Here is a 16,018-nt window from a genome sequence, read left to right as displayed (position 1 = left end):
CGGAGTCAGAGTCTGCTGCCTCCGTCATGTCAGCGTCTCTATCTCCATTCGGTTCCGTAACGACCTGCGCAGGCTTCGAGTGAGGCACCAGTGGAAGATTGTGAGGACTACCTTCCCTTGTCTCTGGTCTCTGCGGCTGTAGAACTGAGCTCCGGGGGCGGGGAACCTTTGGAAGAAATGGTCTTCTGGACTGAACGCGGTCTACATGTTTGCGCTGGAGACGACCCTGGGCTTGCACCTGGTAAGATATAGGGCCCGTTTGGCGAAAGATTACACCAGGAACCCACTGGGCACCACCAGCAAAATTCCGAACGAACACTGGGTCACCGGGCGCAAACTGCCGAATCGGCCGATGCCGAGAAAATCCCTGTCCCTGCCGTTCTTGTGTGCGGCGTACCTTTGCGGCAATGTCCGGGAAAACCGTGCTAAGGCGGGTGCGACGTCTCCGGCCCATTAGGAGTTCTGCGGGAGCTACCCCAGTCACTGCATGGGGGGGTGGTCCTGTACGTAAACAAAAAGTGAGCCAGTCTCGTGTCCATTGACCCAGAAGACTGCTTCTTTAGGCCTCGTTTGAATGTCTGCACTGCGCGCTCTGCCAGCCCATTGGAAGTCGGGTAGTAAGGGGCAGTGCGGATATGGCGGATGCCGTTAGTCTTCATGAACCTCGCAAACTCCTCACTGGTGAATGGAGTGCCGTTATCCGTAACCAGCACCTCGGGGAGGCCATGCGTACTAAAGGGCAAACGTATCTTCTCAATTGTTCCGCAGGACGTTGTCCCCTGCATCTTATGCACCTCTAGCCATTTGGACTGGGCGTCAATTAGTAGAAGGAACATGGATCCCTGAAAAGGGCCTGCGAAATCTGCATGTAAGCGCGCCCAAGGCTGCCCTGGCCATTCCCAGTGATGTAGGGGCGCGGCCGGCGGAAGCTTCTGATGCTCCTGGCAAATGGAGCAGTTTTGGGCCACCTTCTCAATGTCGGTGTCGAGGCCTGGCCACCAGACATAACTCCGGGCCAACATTTTCATTTTGGTCACACCTGGATGCCCATTGTGCAAGTCTGATGGTATCAGCTCCTGGCCTTTTTCCGGGACAATCACATGCGTCCCCCATAAGAGGATGCCGTCTTCCACGCTGAATTCTGACAGCTTGGAGGAAAATGCCCGCAACTCGCCTGGGAGCTGTCTATGCTGCCCACCATACAGGACTATGTGTCGAACCTTTGACAAGACTGGCTCCGTCTGGGTCCACTCACGGATCTGTGATGCCGTGACAGGCAAGGAGTCCATAAAATTTAGGGTTGCAACCACCTCACCGGTCGTGGGGGTCAACATGGGGCCGGTCGATAAAGGCAATCGGCTCAGTGCGTCGGCATTTGCTATCTGTGTTCCTGGTTTGTGCTCCAAAGAATACTCGTATGCAGCAAGCAACAAAGCCCAGCGCTGGATCCGTGTGGAAGCAATGGGCGGTATTGGCTTATCCTCTCTGAAAAGTCCCAGCAGAGGCTTATGATCAGTCACGATAATGAAATGGCGGCCATACACATACTGGTGGAAACGTTTAATCGCATAGACCACTGCCAGGCCCCCCTTCTCGATCTGCGCGTACTTTTTCTCCGCTGCAGTCAATGTGCGGGAGGCGAAAGCTATCGGCCGCTCGGCCCCGTTCTCCATCTTGTGGGACAGGATGGCCCCAATACCATACGGGGATGCATCACATGTGACGAGCAAAGGCTTTCCAGGATCATAGTGGGTTAGTAACCCAGACAACGACAATTGTTGCTTTACCCGCCGGAAAGTGGTTTCTTGCGGCTGACCCCAAACCCAGGTGTGATTTTTCTTTAGCAGCAGGTGTAATGGGGCCAGCGTAGTTGCCAGATTGGGGAGGAACTTCCCGTAATAGTTTACGAGGCCGAGAAAAGAACGAAGATGCGAAGTGTCAGTCGGGGCGGGGGCATGTTGAATCGCATGCACCTTCTCTGCGACGGGGTGCAAACCTTCGCGGTCCACCCGATAACCCAGGTAGACTACTTCCTTCGCCTGAAAGACGCACTTTATGCGACGTAAACGGACTCCAGCCTCCGAAAAGCATCTAAGTACAGCCTCCAGATTTTCCAAATGTTCCTGCTCCGATGTCCCTGTGATCAAAACGTCATCTAAGTAGACCGACACGCAGTAAACTTCTCAAAATGCCTTCCATAACACGTTGAAAAATAGCGCAGGCAGAGGATACGCCAAAGGGCAAACTTGTATATTCATACAGGCCCCGGTGTGTATTAATTGTTACATATGGTCGGGAGGCAGGTTCCAGCTCCAACTGTAGGTAGGCGTGACTCATATCTAATTTTGTGAACGAGAGTCCACCTGCAAGCTTTGCGTAGAGATCCTCTATGCGAGGCATTGGATATCGGTCGAGTTAGGAAGCCGTATTCACTGTAAGTTTATAGTCGCCGCACAAGCGAACTGTGGCATCTGGCTTCATTACTGGTACAATTGGTGCTGCCCAGTCAGTGAAACGGACGGGCCTGATAATACCCAAGGACTCCAAACGAGTGAGCTCCCCTTCTACCTTCGAGGAAGGCGTAAGGCACTGGGCGCGCCCGGAAATAACGCGGCGTGGCTCCTGGTTCAACTTGGATACGGGCTACGGCCCCTTTTATTTTCCCCAAACCGGGCTGGAATACATCTGGGTATCGCCCTAGCACCTCAGTCAACCCTCCAGAAACTGTTTGGAGGATGTGCTGCCATTGCAACCGCAAATGGCGCAACCAGAATCGACCCAACAGGCTGGGCCCATGGCCGCGCACCACGATAAGTGGGAAACGCCCCTCCTGGCGTCCATAAACAACAGGGGTCATCGTAGTTCCTGCAATGTCCAGTGGTTCCCCCGTGTAGGTGGCCAACCTGGCCTGTGAGTCGGCTAATGTAAGGGTCTGTATACCCTGCTTGATGCGGTCGAATGTCCTCTGGGCGATCACGGAGACCGCTGCGCCAGTGTCCAAGCGGGTGACCATTGACCCGTACTGTCACCTTAATGGGGGCCACACGGGGAGCTGCCACACAATGCAGCTGCAGGCAGTCGTCCTCCGTCTCCACGTCCTCGGGAGTAGTCGCCGCAGGTTCATCCACATGGAAGGTACGGCCCCTGGGCTGGTCCCAGTTTCGGTCGGAACAACGGCGCCTCTGGCGCCCCAGGACCGGCGTCCGCGACGGGGTCGGCACCTACAGGTCTGACTTGGACATGGCTCCTCATCCATTGGCTCTGGAGAAGGCTCCCTTCGGGAAGGAATGTCCGACGGCCACTGGCGTCGATCCGGACGTCGCCTCACCCAAGGCACCGCAGGAGTGCGGCGGGACGTTTTCGGATGGAAGGGGTTGCGCCCCAAGACATGCACCTCCATTCCCTGTAGCTCCTGCACTCCTCGCTCTGCGCTCTATCGGGACAATACTATTTGAATGGCCTGTTGAAAAGTCAATGTTGGCTCAGCAAACAACTTTCTCTGGGTGGCCGCATTGTTAATACCGCAAACCAAATGGTCGCGTAACATTTCTGACAAGGTCTCACCATAGTCACAGTACTCCGCAATCCTGCGTAGCCTGGATAGAAAGTCGGCAAGGGATTCTCCAGGGGTCCTCTCAGCGGTATTAAACCGGTAACGCTGGACTATCGTGGACGGGGTTGGGTTAAGATGTTGCCCCACTAAATTCACAAGTTCATCAAATGTTTTGGTGTCCGGCGCAGCTGGGTACGTAAGGCTCCTAATCACCCCAAACGTATGCGGGCCGCAGGCGGTGAGCAATATGACCACCTGGCGCTCGTTTTCGGTGATATTGTTTGCTCGGAAATAGTAACGCATCCGTTGTGCGTACTGGTTCCAGCTTTCCAGCGCAGCATCAAAAACATCCAAACGTCCATACAGAGGCATGGTGTAATAGAAAACAACTTCCATCCTGTATCCAACAAAAATCCAGGGAGGTGGCGTCAGCAGTGTAGACAGCTATTCACTTTAACCCTCGTCGCCAGTTTTGTGAGGGCCACGAAGAATCCAGCACGAGTTTCAAGGATACAAAGAAATAACATTTATTTACAATAACATGTATACACAACAGCAGCAACCTCGCTTGCTGCTTGCTGCTTCCTGCTGGTTCCAAACTGGCCAGCTTTATTTATACAGGGAGTCTGCTAATGATTTCTCCGCCCCCCCCCCCTCCCCTCATTGGGGAAGCTCATACTCCCACAGGATTGTGGGATTGTAATTAGTCCCCAGCCAATGGTAAGCAGGCAGGTTATAATAGTACCTCTCTCTCTACAGTCTGTTAGAAACAGGCTCTCTCTCTCTCTCTACAGGAGGAATTTACAGAAGTAGCCAGGGTTGGAGGGGCTGGAGGAGGTTACAGAGATAGGGAGTGATGTAGGGCTGTAGGAGGTTACAGAGATAGGGAGGGTTGTAGGGGCTGGAGGAGGTTACAGATAGGGTGGACTGTAGAGGTTGGAGGAGGTTACAAAGATAGGGAGGGGTGTAGGGACTGGAGGAGGTTACAGAGAGAGGGAGGGGTGTAGGGGCAGGAGGAGGTTACAGAATTAGGGAGGGGTGTAGGGGCAGGAGGAGGTTACAGAGATAGGGAGGGTCGTAGGGACTGGAGGAGGTTACAGAGATAGGGTGGGTTGTAGCGGCTGGAGGAGGTTTCAGAGATAGGGAGGGTTGTAGGGGCTGGAGGATGTTACAGAGAGAGGGAGGGGTGAAGGGGCTGGAGGAGGTAACAGAGATAGGGAGGGGTGTAGGGGCTGGAGGATGTTACAGAGAGAGGGAGGCATGTAGGGGCTGGAGGATGTTACAGAGAGAGGGATGGGTGTAGGGGCTGGAGGAGGTTACAGACAGAGGGAGGGGTGTAGGGGCTGGAGGAGGTTACAGAGAGAGGGAGGGGTGTAGGGACTGGAGGAGGTTACAGAGAGAAGGAGGGGTGTAGGGACTGGAGGAGGTTACAGAGAGAGGGAGGGGTGTAGGGGCTGGAGGAGGTTATATAGAGAGGGAGGGGTGTAGGGGCTGGAGGAGGTTACAAAGAGAGGGATGGGTGTAGGGGCTGGAGGAGGTTACAGACAGAGGGAGGGGTGTAGGGGCTGGAGGAGGTTACAGAGAGAGGGAGGGGTGTAGGGACTGGAGGAGGTTACAGAGAGAGGGAGGGGTGTAGGGACTGGAGGAGGTTACAGAGAGAGGGAGGGGTGTAAGGGCTGGAGGAGGTTACAGAGATAGGAAGAGGGGTGTAGGGGCTGGAGGAGGTTACGGAGAGAGTGAGGGGTGTAGGGGCTGGAGGAGGTTACAGAGAGAGGGAGGGGTGTAGGGGCTGGAGGAGGTTACAGAGAGAGGGGGGGTGTAGGGGTTGGAGGAGATTACAGAGAGAGGGAGGGGTGTAGGGGCTGGAGGAGGTTACAGAGAGAGGGAGGGGTGAAGGGGCTGGAGGAGGTTACAGAGATAGGGAGGGGGGTGTAGGGGCTGGAGGAGGTTACAGAGAGAGGGAGGGGTGAAAGGGCTGGAGGAGGTCACAGAGAGAGGGAGGGGTGAAGGGGCTGGAGGAGGTTACAGAGAGAGGGAGGGGTGAAGGGGCTGGAGGAGGTTACAGAGAGAGGGTGGGGTGAAGGGGCTGGAGGAGGTTACAGAGAGAGGGAGGGGTGTGGGGGCTGGAGGAGGTTACAGAGATAGGGAGGGGTGTAGGGGCTGGGGGAGGTTACAGTGTTAGGGAGGGTTGTAGGGGCTGGAGGAGGATACAGAGATAGGGAGGGGTGTATGGGCTGGAGGAGGTTACAGAGATAGGGAGGGGTGTAGGGGCTGGAGGAGGTTACAGAGAGAGGGAGGGGTGTAGGGGCTGGAGGAGGTTACAGAGATAGGGAGGGTTGTAGCGACTGGAGGAGGTTACAGTGATAGGGAGGGTTGTCGGGGCTGGAGGAGGTTACAGAGATAGGGGGTGTTGCCGGGCTGGAGGAGGTTACAGAGATAGCGAGGGGTGTAGGGGCTGGAGGAGGTTACAGAGATAGCGAGGGGTGTAGGGGCTGTGGGAGGTTACAGAGATAGGGAGGGTTGCCGTGCTGGAGGAGGTTACAGAGATAGGGAGGGTTGTAGCGACTGGAGGAGGTTACAGAGATAGGGAGGGTTGTAGGGGCTTGAAGAGGTTACAGAGATAGGGAGGGTTGTCGGGGCTGGAAGAGGTTACAGAGATAGGGAGGGTTGTCGGGGATGGAGGAGGTTACAGAGATAGGGAGGGTTGTAGGGGCTGGAGGAGGTCACAGAGATAGGGAGTGTTGTAGGGGCTGGAAGAGGTTACAGAGATAGGGAGGGTTGTCGGGGATGGAGGAGGTTACAGAGATAGGGAGGGTTGTAGGGGCTGGAGGAGGTCACAGAGATAGGGAGTGTTGTAGGGGCTGGAAGAGGTTACAGAGATAGGGAGGGTTGTAGGGGCTGGAAGAGGTTACAGAGATAGGGAGGGTTGTCGGGGCAGGAGGAGGTTACAGAGATAGGAGGGTTGTCGGGGCTGGAGGAGGTTACAGAGAGAGGGAGGGGTGTAGGGGCTGGAGGAGGTTACAGAGATAGGGAGGGTTGTAGGGGCTGGAGGAGGTTACAGAGATAGGGAGGGGTGTAGGGGTGTAGGGGCTGGAGGAGGTTACAGAGATAGGGAGGGGTGTAGGGGCTGGAGGAGGTTACAGAGAGAGGGAGGGGTGTAGGGGCTGGAGGAGGTTACAGAGATAGGGAGGGTTGTAGCGACTGGAGGAGGTTACAGAGATAGGGAGGGTTGTCGGGGCTGGAGGAGGTTACAGAGATAGGGAGGGTTGCCGGGCTGGAGGAGGTTACAGAGATAGGGAGGGGTGTAGGGGCTGGAGGAGGTTACAGAGATAGGGAGGGTTGCCGGGCTGGAGGAGGTTACAGAGATAGGGAGGGGTGTAGGGGCTGGAGGAGGTTACAGAGATAGGGAGGGTTGTAGCGACTGGAGGAGGTTACAGAGATAGGGAGGGTTGTAGGGGCTGGAAGAGCTTACAGAGATAGGGAGGGTTGTCGGGGCTGGAAGAGGTTACAGAGATAGGGAGGGTTGTCGGGGATGGAGGAGGTTACAGAGATAGGGAGTGTTGTAGGGGCTGGAAGAGGTGACAGAGATAGGGAGGGTTGTCGGGGATGGAGGAGGTTACAGAGATAGGGAGGGTTGTAGGGGCTGGAAGAGGTTACAGAGATAGGGAGGGTTGTCGGGGCAGGAGGAGGTTACAGAGATATGGAGGGTTGTCGGGGCAGGAGGAGGTTACAGAGATATGGAGGGTTGTCGGGGCTGGAGGAGGTTACAGAGAGAGGGAGGGGTGTAGGGGCTGGAGGAGGTTACAGAGATAGGGAGGGTTGTAGGGGCTGGAGGAGGTTACAGAGATAGGGAGGGGTGTAGGGGCTGGAGGAGGTTACAGAGATAGGGAGGGGTGTCGGGGCTGGAGGAGGTTACAGAGAGAGGGAGGGGTGTAGGGGCTGGAGGAGGTTACAGAGATAGGGAGGGGTGTATGGGCTGGAGGAGGTTACAGAGAGAGGGAGGGGTGTAGGGGCTGGAGGAGGTTACAGAGATAGGGAGGGTTGTAGGGGCTGGAGGAGGTTACAGAGATAGGGAGGGTTGTAGTGGTTGGAGGAGGTTACAGAGATAGGGAGGGTTGTAGGGGCTGGAGGAGGTTACAGAGATAGGGAGGGGTGTAGGGGCTGGAGGAGGTTACAGAGAGAGGGAGGGGTGTAGGGGCAGGAGGAGGCTACAGAGATAGGGAGAGGGGTGTAGGGGCTGGAGGAGGTTACAGAGATAGGGAGGGTTGTAGGGGCTGGAGGAGGTTACAGAGATAGGGAGTGTTGTAGGGGCTGGAGGAGGTTACAGAGATAGGGAGGGGTGTAGGGGCTGGAGGAGGTTACAGAGATAGGGAGGGGTGTAGGGGCTGGAGGAGGTTACAGAGATAGTGAGGGGTGTAGGGGCAGGAGGAGGTTACAGAGAGAGGGAGGGTTGTAGGGGCAGGAGGAGGTTACAGAGAGAGGGAGGGGTGTAGGGGCTGGAGGAGGTTACAGAGATAGGGAGGGGTGTAGGGGCAGGAGGAGGTTACAGAGAGAGGGAGGGTTGTAGGGGCAGGAGGAGGTTACAGAGAGAGGGAGGGGTCTAGGGGCAGGAGGAGGTTACAGAGAGAGGGAGGGTTGTAGGGGCTGGAGGAGGTTACAGAGATAGGGAGGGGTGTAGGGGCTGGAGGAGGTTACAGAGAGAGGGAGGGGTGTAGGGGCAGGAGGAGGCTACAGAGATAGGGAGAGGGGTGTAGGGGCTGGAGGTTACAGAGATAGGGAGGGGTGTAGGGGCAGGAGGAGGTTACAGAGAGAGGGAGGGGTGTAGGGGCTGGAGGAGGTTACAGAGATAGGGAGGGGTGTAGGGGCAGGAGGAGGTTACAGAGAGAGGGAGGGTTATAGGGGCTGGAGGAGGTTACAGAGATAGGGAGGGGTGTAGGGGCTGGAGGAGGTTACAGAGAGAGGGAGGGGTGTAGGGGCAGGAGGAGGCTACAGAGATAGGGAGAGGGGTGTAGGGGCTGGAGGTTACAGAGATAGGGAGGGGTGTAGGGGCAGGAGGAGGTTACAGAGAGAGGGAGGGTTGTAGGGGCTGGAGGAGGTTACAGAGATAGGGAGGGGTGTAGGGGCTGGAGGAGGTTACAGAGAGAGGGAGGGGTGTAGGGGCAGGAGGAGGCTACAGAGATAGGGAGAGGGGTGTAGGGGCTGGAGGTTACAGAGATAGGGAGGGGTGTAGGGGCAGGAGGAGGTTACAGAGAGAGGGAGGGTTGTAGGGTCTGGAGGAGGTTACAGAGATAGGGAGGGGTGTAGGGGCAGGAGGAGGTTACAGAGATAGGGAGGGGTGTAGGGGCAGGAGGAGGTTACAGTGATAGGGAGAGTTGTAGGGGCTGGAAGAGGTTACAGAGATAGGGAGGGTTGTAGGGGCTGGAGGAGGTTACAGAGATAGGGAGAGTTGTAGGGGCTGGAAGAGGTTACAGAGATAGGGAGGGGTGTAGGGGCAGGAGGAGGTTACAGAGATTCCATTTCTCCAGGTTGATGTATTGTGTTTTTTTCCTCAGGAATGGATCGAGAGGTGGAGTGAGTCGGGAGACCATGGTATTCAGCCGGCCCATGCGTACATCCTGGTCTATGACATTTGCTGCTTCTCCAGCTTTGAGTACATCAAGGCAGTGCACCAGCTCATCGTGGCCAAGAGGTGAGACTACCTCCCTGGGCGGGGAGATGGCAGGGCCAGGTGCGAGGGGGAACGGGGGGGGGGGGGGGCATGCTGTGGGGGGGGGGGGGGGGGGTTGTGGACGGCCGCGATTCCCAATCACACCGAAAGGCACACTTGTTCAGACTATGCAAAGCTCACTCGGCAGCAGGCTTGCCTCTGTGTTCAAGGCCCAGTCCAGGCCTCGAGCTGTTGACATTCAGACATAAACAGGAGGCCGCTTGGCTGAGGGGTAACGACCCCTGTGGCAACCTTTGGAGGGAAAGTCATCCCGGGTGACCTGACCAAGATTCAGCCTTCGGTTCGGATCAGAAAAATGCCTCTTCTCTGGGGTCTTGCTGTGCACAAATTAAGATATATAATAATCATCGTCATTGTCACAAGCCGGCTGACATTAACACTGCAATGAACTTACCGTGAAAAGCCCCTAGTCGCCACATTCGGGTACACGGAGAATTCAGAATGTCCAATTCACCTAACAAGCACGTCTTTCGGGACTTGTAGGTGGAATCCGGAGCACCCGGAGGAAACCCACGCAGACACAGGAGGGACGTGCAGACTCCGCACAGACGGTCACCCAAGCCGGGAATCGAACCTGGGACCCTGGCGCCGTGAAGCAACGGTGCTGACCACTGTGCTACCGTTAGATATGTGAGACCTTCCAAGTCTAATCCATTTACAAAGCAGAGCAGCCCATCACTCGCGCCGAAAACTGATGGAGGTTATCAGGCTGAACATATCAGGGCAGGGGGACTCTTGTCCTGCCTTTGCCACTTACACCAAAAACATTAAGAAGTGTTGCACTATCAATTACGACGAGACGAGAGTAGAGAGTATTCGAGACTTTATTACGCAGAGATGTGTGGCCTCCTGCAGCTGCTGCCGAAATGGCTGCAGCTCGGTGAGCACACACATTTATACTCCGCCTACTGGGCGGAGCCAGCAGGTAGGGATCTACCCCCATATTACCGTATTACCTCTCATATACGTATTATACAAACAGTGGTGACTACCTGAAGGAATCTTTAATTTATAGGGATCTTAACCTGTCGAACTACGCCAAGTTTGGGGGAAGCTTAGTTGATGAATCAAGTCCTGGCGCAATACGACAAGTTGTAAGATTTGTAATATTTCTGGACTATGCCAAGTTGTTCGATTCCTTGTATTATTCGACTGTGTATAGTTGAAGGAATTTATATCATCTCTGCTATTCGGTTATCAGTAGCACTTTGCGAATACTGGAACTCAGCAGAAATTTGCAGTATAAACTTCTCAGGTGCCAAAAGGAATTGTTTTATTTGTAGTCGCTTGATTACAATTTGAAAGTCATTTAAAAGGCAATTCGTAGACAATTCGAAGCTTTCAGAGAATTCCAGACATTATCTTTCTTTGCTTAGGCAGACAGCTCGAAAGTAACTTTTAAAAGGTCAAAGTCTGGCAATGAAACATGAAGAGAGAGAGAGAGAGCTAATCTTCAGCTAAACTCAAACTCAAAGTCAAAAGTGGACTAACATCACTGACACAGACTGGTAGACTGACAGAACCCCCAAAAGACAACTTCAAAATGGAGACTAGAATCAAAGACAAAAAAACAGTAAACTAACAGAAAGACAACACAAAGACATCTCCTCAACACACCCCCAAAGACAATACACTACAGACAACACACGAGACAACACAACACAACACTAAAATGGCGGGCGGAAACTTTGCAGTTATACACTTTCATATCTGTCTTAAGTCATCTAATTACACCCCAATAGAATCCGAATTGGTTTGGGTTAGACTCAAACACATTTGATTTGATGGCAAGCCGCCCATCTTCAATGTGCAACATCAGCTTTTCTGACCCAGCTGTTATCTGCATTGTGAACAATGGTGCCTTCATGTTGCTGTGTATTCAGCCCTTGGCCTTGACAATTAGCACAAGCAGTGTCAAATTGTTTTGCAACTGTGCTGTTTTAATGTCACACTGTCTTTGAAAATATGCATTTGCCAGAACAACGGACCTCAGTAAAAGTGAATTATGCTGTATAAATGGGTATTTAAAACTGGGGCTCAACATTTATGCTTAAACAGCTATCTTTTACCTATACTAGTTGTATTCGAAATACCTGGCTTCTACAGTACTACAAGAAGCATATGTGGCAAGTAACAGACCTCTGTTGCAAGATAGCGAGGAGGGCAAGAGGTTCACCTCCCCGTGGGACCCACGGAATACGAACCTCCCTGGTATTGGGTGGAGCAGGGTGAGGGTTCGCTGCTTGTTGACCGTTGACCATTTCCCCCCATTGTCTTCCATCCAGGCCTCCCGGGTCGGGCAAGGCACCCATCCTGATCGTGGGGAACAAGCGGGACCTGCAGCGGAGGAGGGTGGCCCCCAGGCGTAACGTGGCGGCGCTGGTCAAGAGGTCTTGGAAGTGCGGCTACATCGAGTGCTCGGCAAAATACAACTGGCACATCCTGCTGCTCTTCAAGGAGCTGCTGAAGACTGTGGGCTGCCTGGCCTGCAAGAGCGCCCACGCCTCCGCCTGCCTGCAGGGGGGGCTGCGTGCCAACCGATGCGTCATCCTGTGAACGCGACTTCTGACGGTGATGGGGTGAGGAGAAGGAGGGGTGACCGCAAGAGGGGTCAATCTGGGACCCCCTGAGTATCATCGCAATGGTCTGGGAGAACTGGATGAGGTTGTTCAGCCCCTCGACAGTGTTTCACAGGAACAGGAGGAGGCCCCATTCAGCCCTTTGAACCTGTTACACAGGGACAGGAGGAGGCCCCATTCAGCCCTTTGAACCTGTTACACAGGAACAGGAGGAGGCCATTCAGCCCCTTCTCCAGCCGGTTACACAGGAACAGGAGGAGGCCCCATTCAGCCCCTTCTCCAGCCTGTTACACAGGAACAGGAGGAGGCCCCATTCAGCCCCTTCTCCAGCCTGTTACACAGGAAAAGGAGGAGGCCCCATTCAGCCCCTTCTCCAGCCTGTTGCACAGGAACAGGAGGAGGCCCCATTCAGCCCCTTCCCCAGCCTGTCACACAGGAACAGGAGGAGGCCCCATTCAGCCCCTTCTCCAGCCTGTCACACAGGAACAGGAGGAGGCCCCATTCAGCCCCTTCTCCAGCCTGTTACACAGGAACAGGAGGGGGGCCCATTCAGCCCGTTACACAGGAATAGGAGGAGGCCCCATTCAGCCCCTTCTCCAGCCTGTTACACAGGAACAGGAGGGGGGCCCATTCAGCCCGTTACACAGGAATAGGAGGAGGCCCCATTCAGCCCCTTCTCCAGCCTGTTACACAGGAACAGGAGGAGGCCCCATTCAGCCCCTTCTCCAGCCTGTTACACAGGAACAGGAGGAGGCCCCATTCAGCCCCTTCTCCAGCCTGTTACACAGGAACAGGAGGAGGCCCCATTCAGCCCCTTCTCCAGCCTGTTACACAGGAACAGGAGGAGGCCATTCAGCCCTTCGAACATGTTCTGCCATTTGATGAGGTCACGTCTGATCTTCATCTTAACTCTATGCACCATGACATTGGTTCCTCACAAATAAAAATCCATCAGTTTCAATGTCAAAATTTTCAATTGAACCCGGCCTCAGCTGTCTTCTGTTATGGGCCAGGGTTTAGAGAACCCCAAAGTGTATCATGGAGTTCACCTGACCTACAACTTTTAATAGATTGTGGTATGGGGAACACACGGCCCACTCTACAGGTGAGCGACAGCAGAAATGGAAAAGTATTTTTTAAAGCAAAACAATGTTTATTCTATGAACTCAAGTTAACCTTTTTAAAACATACAGTGAACATCTTAGCAACCATCAATTCAAATACAACCCCCAAAGATTACAACACTAAGTAAACCTTTAAGCTTTCCTTTTAACATCCATACGACTTAAAAACAAAACCTTTATCAAAAGGACATTAGGTTAAAGTCACTACTGAAACATTTATAATTCTGAATTCACCAACTGATCAAGAGATAGTCTTTTGATGGCAGAGAGAACAGCAGTACACCTGCTTGGTCTGGCTTCAGCTCCAACACTGAAAACGAAACTAAAACACACCCTGCAGTCTGCTCAAAAACGAAAGTAAAAAGCTGACAGACAGCCCAGCTCCACCCATTCTCTAACATCACTGCAGTAGTAAACACCCATTTCTTAAAGGTACTATCACTACAGATACTTATACACACACCCATTTATAAACACCCATTTCTTAAAGGTACTCTCACATGACACCTCCCCCCAAGGAAAAAAAATAAACCATCAACTTCAAGATGGTTTCATTTTTCACCTTTTCACTATCCTTTAACAAATGCACACAGTAAATATACTTTTTCGTTTCACAAAACACACGCAAACAGGTATAATAATATAGTCCATTTTCTTTTTCGTTTTTCTTCCTCTAACTGAAATCCGTCTCTATTGACAATCTCATTGGACAAGAAGGTCTCTGCACGATCCATCCATTCCTCCATGCCTCGGCATTCCTCTTTAAAGTCAGATACTTTAGTTCAATCTGATCACAGAGTCCCTTGCAATTCTCCAATACAGGAACATTAGTTATCACAGCTTTCAGGCAGTCAAATGCCTGTTGACACTCCGCTGTCCATTGACATTTTCAACGTTTCTTCAGCAAGTCCGTCAGTGGAGCAATCACGCTACAAAACATTTGCACAAATGTTCGATCAAATCCACTCATACCAAGAAATCACATTATTTCCCTTTGTCTGGAGGGTATCGAAACTCCTCAATAACTGTTGGTTTCACATCCCGAGTGACCTTTGAATTGGTATATACTTTGAATTGGTATATACCATCTGGAGTCACAAAAGCTGAAATCTCCTTTGCCCTTTCGGATAAAGGTACCTGCCAGTAACCTTTAAGTAAATCCAGTTTGGAAATAAAAGCTGATTGTCCCACTTTCTCAATGCAATCCTCCAAACGTGGGATAGGATAGGTGTCCGTTCTTGTAACTGCATTAACCTTTCTATAGTCCACACACAACCGTTGGGTACCATCTGGTTTAGGTACCATCACTGTGGGTGAGCTCCATTGGCTGCAACCCACTTCAATTATGCCATTTTTAAGCATACTCTCAATCTCTTTGTTAACCTGTGCCAATTTTAAAGGGCTAAGTCTGTATGGATGTTGTTTGATTGGAACAGCATTCCCCACATATACATCATGTATAGCCATTTTAGTACTTCCCAATTTATCTCTACAAACGCCCATGCGATATCAATAACTCTTTCAGGTCAGTTTGTTTTTCCTCTGGAAGGTAACTTAACAACTTATCCCAATTTTTAAGAAGATCCTCATTTTCCAATTTAATTTGAGGTATGTCAAATTCACAGTCATCTGGATTTGGTTCGTCACTTTGAGTTAGAATCATTAAAACCTCCTCCTTTCTCTCTCTTTCCCTTTCAAAGTACCTTTTAAGCAGATTCACATGACACACTCGGTGAGTCTTCCTTCTATCTGGTGTTTTTAACCACATAATTCACCTCACTTAATTTCCTTTCAATCTGATACGGTCCACAAAACCTAGCTTTTAAAGGCTCCCCTACCACTGGTAACAACACTAAAACTTTATCCCCACTGGCAAAACTACGAACTTTGGATTTCTTGTCCACTATCCGTTTCATCACATTTTGTGAAACTTTTAAACGTTGTCTAGCCAATTCACCTGCTCTATTTAATCGTTCCCTAAAATTTGACATGTAATCCAATCATGTCATTTCTGATTTCTCACTCACCAATTTTTCCTTAATCAATTTAAGTGGTCCTCTTACCCCCTGGCCAAAAATTAGTTCAAAAGGACTAAATTTGGTTGACTCATTAGGTGCATCCCTAATTGCAAACAGTACGAATGGAATTCCTTTATCCCAATCCCCTGGATAATCGTGACAATAAACATTCAACACTGTCTTTAATGTCTGATGCCACCTTTCTAACGCTCCCTGTGATTCTGAATGGCACGCAGTTGATTTAAATTGTTTTATTCCTAAGCTATCCATAACTTCTTTGAATAACCTTGAGTTAAAATTTGATCCTTGATCCAATTGTATTTCTGTGGGTAGTCCATATCTAGTAAAGAATTTAAGTAACTCCTCCACAATCTTTTTAGCTGTAATATTACATACTGGAATGGCCTCTGGAAACCTAGTAGACACATCCATTATAGTCAAAAGATATTGATTCCCACTTTTTGTTTTAGGAAGCGGTCCTACGCAATCAATTAGAACCCTTGTAAAAGGTTCCTCAAATGCTGGAATGGGTATTAAGGACGCTGGTTTTATCACTGCTTGAGGTTTGCCTATCACTTAACATGTGTGACAAAATTTAACGACATCTTTGTGTAGTCCAGGCCAATAAAAGTGTTTTTGGATTTTAGCTTGAGTTTTCCTGATTCCCAAATGACCTCCCACTGGTACCTCATGTGCAACTCACAAGACCTCCTTTCTATACCCTACTGGCAATACTACTTGATGAACTTCTGCCCACTTTTCATCCGCCTGCATATGTACAGGTCTCCATTTTCTCATCAAGACATCACTTTTACGGTAACAACACTCTGGTATACACTCAGATTCCTCTTCCGTATATGCTTTCTGATACATCTGTTTTATTTCTATATCTTTTTGTTGTAACTCTGCCAATTTTCCTGAACTAAAAATATCCACCTCATTCTCCAACTGTTCTTGTTCTTTTTCAACCATCTGATCAAAAATCGTTTCTGATAATTGAACTTCAACTTCCTCTT

At 51.5% G+C, this 16,018-nt stretch overlaps 1 protein-coding gene across 1 annotated transcript in view; it reads left to right on the top strand.

Annotated features, from left to right (window-relative positions):
- Nucleotides 1-15,648, top strand: part of LOC140410143 (ras-like protein family member 10B) — a 161,197-nt gene extending 145,549 nt beyond the window's left edge. The window contains exons 2-3 of the mRNA XM_072498102.1: nucleotides 9,106-9,242; nucleotides 11,567-15,648. Coding sequence (XP_072354203.1) covers nucleotides 9,106-9,242; nucleotides 11,567-11,837 — 408 coding nt within the window. The 3' untranslated portion in view covers nucleotides 11,838-15,648. The remainder of the gene's footprint in view (nucleotides 1-9,105; nucleotides 9,243-11,566) is intronic.
- Nucleotides 15,649-16,018: the final 370 nt, after the last annotated feature.

This window comes from Scyliorhinus torazame, chromosome 4 (assembly GCF_047496885.1).
Source record: "Scyliorhinus torazame isolate Kashiwa2021f chromosome 4, sScyTor2.1, whole genome shotgun sequence".
Taxonomy (NCBI): Eukaryota; Metazoa; Chordata; class Chondrichthyes; order Carcharhiniformes; family Scyliorhinidae; genus Scyliorhinus; species Scyliorhinus torazame.
The sequence above is the reverse complement of the archived record's forward strand: the minus strand, read 5'-3'. Positions and strand labels throughout refer to the sequence as shown.